This window comes from Aptenodytes forsteri, unplaced genomic scaffold (genome assembly GCF_000699145.1).
Source record: "Aptenodytes forsteri isolate BGI_AS27 unplaced genomic scaffold, ASM69914v1 Scaffold2, whole genome shotgun sequence".
In the NCBI taxonomy this organism is placed as follows: Eukaryota; Metazoa; Chordata; class Aves; order Sphenisciformes; family Spheniscidae; genus Aptenodytes; species Aptenodytes forsteri.
Window position 1 is genome coordinate 13,443,337 of NW_008795695.1, and position 6,354 is coordinate 13,449,690.

The 6,354-nt window shown below is 38.4% G+C and overlaps 1 protein-coding gene across 1 annotated transcript in view; it reads left to right on the forward strand.

Annotated features, from left to right (window-relative positions):
- The first annotated feature begins 1,852 nt into the window (after positions 1-1,852).
- The window catches only part of TRAPPC10 (trafficking protein particle complex 10), a 44,485-nt gene continuing 39,983 nt past the window's right edge, over positions 1,853-6,354 (forward strand). The window contains exon 1 of the mRNA XM_009283105.2: positions 1,853-1,934. Within this exon, the coding sequence (XP_009281380.1) occupies positions 1,853-1,934 (82 nt within the window). The remainder of the gene's footprint in view (positions 1,935-6,354) is intronic.

Genomic DNA, 6,354 nt, shown 5'->3' on the forward strand with positions numbered 1-6,354 from the left:
CGGGGAAGGCGGGAGCGGGGCGAGGCGGAGAGCGGCCCTTTTGGAGGGGCGCCCCGGCGGAGGTGCCGGGCTGCCCGCAGCTCTGGGTGCCGGCGCTGGGGGCTGAGGGACACGGCGCCCGCAAAGGGCTCTGATGGCGGGTTTTGCCTCTTTGCTGGTTTCCCCCCCTTTTAATGGCGGTGGGCAAACTTGGGTTTGTTTCTGTGTGTTTCAGGGCTATAGTAAATAACAAAAACGAATGTCGTGCTTACATGTGCATAGGGGAAGAGGTTCAAATATGACAATAAATCTTAAACCCCAAGCTTCTTGCCAGCGAGCTTTGTGTAGTTTTGCTCTGGGTAAGAGAAGTCGTGAGAAGTAAGACATCCTCAGTGGTGAGGAGAGATTCCCACTGATGGATTCCCACTGACGTTCTAATTTAATCTTTAACTACTGTGCTTTGGTTTCATCTCTGAGACAGTTTATTTAACAAACCGGATCGCATGGTTCCAGCGATGAATTAGTTCTTTCAGGTGTCAGAGGCAGGCAGCTGGGACGCCTGCACGCCGGTCCTGATGTAAAACGTGAGCTCCTATGCTCTTACAGGTATAGGGGGTTGTACACAAAGTTCACTTAAAACAAGCGCGTGAACTAGGCTGGACATTAGGAAGCGTTTCTTTACCGAGAGGGTGGTCAAACACTGGAACAGGCTTCCTAGAGAGGTGGTCGATACCCCAAGCCTGTCAGTGTTGAAGAGGCATTTGGACAATGCCCTTAACAACGTGCTTTAACTTGGTCAGCCCTGAACTGGTCAGGCAGTTGGACTTAGAAGATCGTTGTAGGGCCCTTCCAGCTGAAATAGTCTATTCCATTCTAACTACATCTATAATGCTCTTAATAAAAAAGTAAGGTGAATGAGATGAGCGTAGAGAATTCTGCTTTTTTTTTTTTTTAAACAAAAGGTAACCAGTGCCTGTTCGTTCTTAGTCAAAAGTATCTCTATCGATGACATAACAAAGTACATATTTGCACTTTATCAGTAAAACACTGGGAATGCTTTATGTGCATGTGAAATAGAAACTATTTCACAGGTGTGTGTTGTCTTACTACGAAGTAAGCATTTATTGATGATTAAGGTTTTAGACTGATATTGGTATTTAGAAAAAATACCCAACTGTAACCTCATAACTATATAATTATGGAACTCTGTATTTATATTTTCTTCAGACTATTTTATAAATGTGCTTTTTTCTTTCTTAAACTTTTTCTTTTTTTTTTTTGGATGCAGTTCATAAACTGAAGTCAGTGGTATCTGTATTGAATCTTCTGTACTCACCTACGTCAAGACTTTTGAAATCCATTTCACTTCAGATTTAAATTCAGAAAAATGTACATATCGGAAACATCTGGAGGATATCGTTGCCTTCCTTGTTGGTGTTATGCGACTGTTCAGGCTGTGGTGGATTGCTTTTTAGATTTGCCTGCTTTATCCTGTATTCAGAATTGGAGAGTCTGTGTGTGTGTGTGTGTGTGGGGGGGTGGTGGTGGTGGTGCATGTCAGTCCTTACTGTTCCTGTATGATTTGAATAAGTAACATATCTTTCAGTCTGTTGAAGTACATGCAGTTTTACCTCAGGCTTGCCTTTTTGTTGGTAAATGCAGAAAAGAACTCTGGCCTCTTTGTGCAAGGACGTTTTCAAAATTCCAATCATTAAATTTAATCAGATTTCAGTCAAGCCCAATTATCTGATATTGAAAATAATGTTAATCTCATATAGTGAGTGAGCATACTTTATGGTTGCAAAATGTTTTGGACTTATCACCGTACAGTATGGTAGCAGCATACTTAAAAATGAGATATGAGGTGGACGTTATGTATCATTTGTATGCCTTGCTCTGGACTAAAGGAATCATTTCTGGTGCTGTGAACAAGGATGACAGCAATATCTTTACTGGTATGGACTACAATGGCTTGGTCTGAGACAACCTAATTCAGAAAATAAGGCTAATTGAGCAAAAGTGCTCAGAGATGACCTCTCTGGTGAATGTAGTAAGGGTGACTTGCTACCATTTTTAAACTAAAACATTTGCTTTTAATGGGGGATGCGTTTTGCTTTAGCTGTTTTAGTTTCCTTTTTTCTCTGTCCAGAGAAGTGGAGTACTTAAGAGACCGTAGTATTTCAAACAAATGCATTCAACAAAAATGACTTACTTGAAGGAAAGCTCTTCTAAGCATTGTATTGCCGGTGATTTATGAGGAGGTGAAGCTTGGTCTTCCAGGGAAAGAATTGTTGGCTCGGTATTGGTTTGTTGGAAAACGCATTCAAAGCCACGATATTAGAAGCTGTTCAACAAATACAGTTTATCTTTTGTTTTGTGGTTCCGATTTCAGGCAGTTGGAGTTGTCTGGGATAACTGCCCCACCTAGCAGGTGTGCATGAGAAGAAAACAGACCTGCAAGGGGATGGCTAGTTTCTGATTATATGAAGGAAGAGTGAAGGTTAAGTGAGGTTGTGTCTCAGAACACAAGTATTTCCTTTTGCTGCAAGATTTAGATTAATCTCTGTCAGGTAAACATTTGTATCATGAAATACTCCTGTTAACTCTTAGGGTTTATTCTTAATAAGGGAGAACTGAAGAGAGAGTTTTGTTTGGAACAAAACTTATTTTCAACACTGTGCATGCCAGAGATGTTTTGTAAACACATGTTTTTATCTACTTGAAATAAATTTGACGGTACTCTGAAAGGAATGCTTCTTTGGTAAAGAGAGTTATGCTTTCAAATGTGTGAGTTAGTCTGTATTGTAAGAGTAGTTATTTGCTATATTGGTACAATCCTGAACTCAGCACTCTATGTATGTACAGGCCTTGGCCTATAGAATAAAAATGGCAATTTTCACGTGGCTTGTATATTTGATGCCAATTGCAAATACAGTTTTTGTCACTACTCTTTTCATGTTAGTACCATAATTTAATAGTTTTGTCCTCAGGATTTGTCTGTAGATGCATTGGCCTTGTATTTATGGTATTTGTATTACTGGCAAAACCCCATAGTTTTAATAGAGAGTTTAGATTAATAGAATTCAGCTAGGCAAACTGTCTACCCAAAAACTTCTAAAGATGTTTTCTCTAGGCAAACAGACAACCATATTTTGTAAGTGTGGAAAAAGTAGTATATTCATGGAAAGATGCTGTTCCTTTATGTTTTTTTCCTTTTTCTCAAGATGGTAGCATCCCATGTAGTATTAAATCATTCTTGTCAGTTAGGACTGAGTGCCATGATGACTCCTTTCCAAATTAGTTTGAGTCACGTTTTAATACTGTTGGTCTTACTAGATTGTAAACCCACTGGGGAGTTTCACTGTTCAGCTGTGGTTATGCTCACTCTGGCATGTTACCTTGCAAACTCTCAATTCAAGTTTGTAGCAATTTATCTTCATTGTTAACCAGACCTTGTATGTTTACAAAGCATTTTGAGTCAGCTTCTAGCTTTCTCACTGCTGTAGAAATACTATTTTTAGCATCATTAATTGTTTTTTATTTGAAGAGGCAAGTTGAGCGTTTGCATCAGACATCTTGAACTCGGGTAGTTTCCCAAATTGCATTGCATTCTTTGCAATGTTGACTTGACATAATCTTTAAAACAATGCAGACATAATGTTTAAAACAATGCAGATTACTTTCCTAGGAAACCAAACAATGTTGCTTCCTTCTCATGAGTCCTATTTGAAATTTTAATTTGAGAAAGTCTTTGGAACGTTAATATAATGTTCTTGCACGTATATATCAACCAAGTGTTCTGATGAAAGAAGTCATCCTTTTGTAGCTGGTTTGCACTTAAATTATTAGCTCTGTCTTTCCATATGAAGAGGAAGTTGAAGACTGAAGACAATCCTGCTAAATGAAGTAATTAATAGTTTTTTCAGAGCTTTCCTACCAAGCTGTTCTTTTGTAATTATCTTCATGCAGTTGTTGAATATTCCTTATCAGCTTGTAGTATCTGTTTATATATTGTGTATGCGTGCATATTTTTTCTCACTGTCGATACTCTGTCTTAGTACAATGAACTTTATATATAAATCTTTGGAGAGAATGGGATGCATCGCTTTCATCTGGTCCATGTTAAGAATGTGCTGTGATACAGCAAGAGCAAAACCATCAGCAAAATCACTGTAGGCCCGAGAGTGGAAAAAGGTTGCAAATATCTACAAGAGCAGCGTAAACAGAAAAGGTTAATGAAAGTAAAGGGGGGTGGGAAGAATTTTACACCTTTTTGGAGTGAAAATAAATGCCTGCAGTTAAGAGTATTGTTCTGGGACTGGAAGAGCTTGATTCAAACATTCTTCTGTTACCAGTAGGTTGACGTAATGAGAAATGTGCCAACAGGAAGCGGAATGTAGCCCAAGTGATGAGAATGATTTGCTGCTAGCGAGACCCTTTAAACAGCTATATCCTATAAATGCATTTTCCCTGTTCTCAAACAGGACTCCTGTCTGCATTGTAAGTCATCACTATCATGTAGTTGATAATATTATTCTGTACTTAAATATCTTATTACATATGTCATGAGAAGAAGCAGCATATTCTTGTTAGTGTTAACCCCTATTTTACAGATTTAGTAGTGCAGCAGCAAGTAAAAATGTAAAGTTTCACTAAAAGGATTTTCTTCTGCAGGCTACTAGTGAATCAGCTAAGATTTTTATAAAGCAATTAAGCTGTTTTGTGTTTTGGTTTTTAGACCTCTTTTGAATATGAATCTGGGTTGGGGGCGAGGAGGACCTTTAAAAGAAACAAATACAAAAACCCCACCAGCCTTCCAAAACTCCAGGTGGATCCACTTGTAATAGGCTAGTGAATTATGAAAAAACATTCACAGCAGAACTTTTTACCAGTGTAAAAATAAGTGGGATCAGAAAGATTAGCTGTGACTGATATTTGGGCATACAAACTAAACCAAACCACACCAAAGTGTTTTCTTGGCACTGAGTTCTTTTAAAGGTATTTGAAGCCTTTTATCTCAGTTGACTGTGTTTGTCATTGGTATCAAAGAAAAATATTTGTCTGCTTTAGTCATCTGACCTCAGGAGTCTTCATTTTACACTGCCTGTGCAGTTAGTGGGTTGGGATAATTTCCTCTAGAGGAAAAAAAAAAATTGTGGGATATTCAGATACTGCAGTGACAAAGCCTATAAGCATCTAAGAAATTTGGAAAGTGTTAGGAAAAAATAGATTCTTGAGGATTTTAGGCAGGCATCAAACTAAAAAATGTCAATATTTTATGGTTCTTTTGTATCAGACAGCTGCCACAAAGAGTGCGTGTTCCTCTTGGGAGTCCTGGTAAGGTGGTCATTCTGGTTCTCATGTCATTCCTGTACGGATTTGCAGCAGAACTAGACAGGGGCAGAGGGACGGAGGATGGCTGCGTTGACTTGATCTACCAAAACGTCAGGGAGAAAGACAAGGAGGAAAGAACAGCGGAAAGAAAAATATGGGACCAATAGCATAAAATTTTAAAAATTAGTAGTTTGAACATTCATGTTTTCTTCTGGAGCTGTATTGACTAGGATGCTCAGCCACCTTTGCATTACGCTATAACCTAAACAAAGGGTGTTTTGGCATTAGGTGTCCATTTCAGTTCTTGGCTAACGTAATTTTCAGAATTTTTCCCCAGGATTAGGTTTGTGGTTATGAGCTGCTATATAGAGATACAGCCTGTCCTTGAACAAAAGATACAGACATTCTTTACTTGGTTTACATAACAAGTTTTTGCAGCTAGGTTCACAGTCAAGATTCATTTGAGTAAGTTTTGTTCCTCTTTTGCCTGACCTGGCTATCTTAACATTTTGGATGCCAATTTGGTGGACATCAAGTCTTTGAAGGTCATAGCGTAAGTTAAACATTTCTGTCTGATTCAGTGTTTGATTTAGGCTTATCGTAAAACCCTTTTAAGGTTCTGCAGCTTTATTTGGATTTGATTTCTGGACAGATACCTGTTTGTCTTAATATGTTTGTGAAGTGTTTAAATAAGTGGCAAAGGGCATGCCTTCTGAACTTTGTAATGTGGAAAGGAGACACGTGCTTTTTCCTTTCTTCCCTTTCTCCAGAAGTGTTTCCGTTTAGTGTATATCATTTGAGCATTACTGCTTTCTATTATTTTGTTAGTTCAAGTAAGTTTTTACCACTTCACATACAGAACCACCCTATAATTGGAGTGGCATCGCTTAAAGAATTACTGTGTTTTTTCTGAATTTGGTGTGTGTGGTGACATCCAGATGGGGAGTAGATTAATTCAGACATACATGGTATAAAAGCTGAGATGGGTGCTCCAGAGGCTATGGATTAGCAGTTTTTTCTATTCTTTAAAAAAAAAAAAAA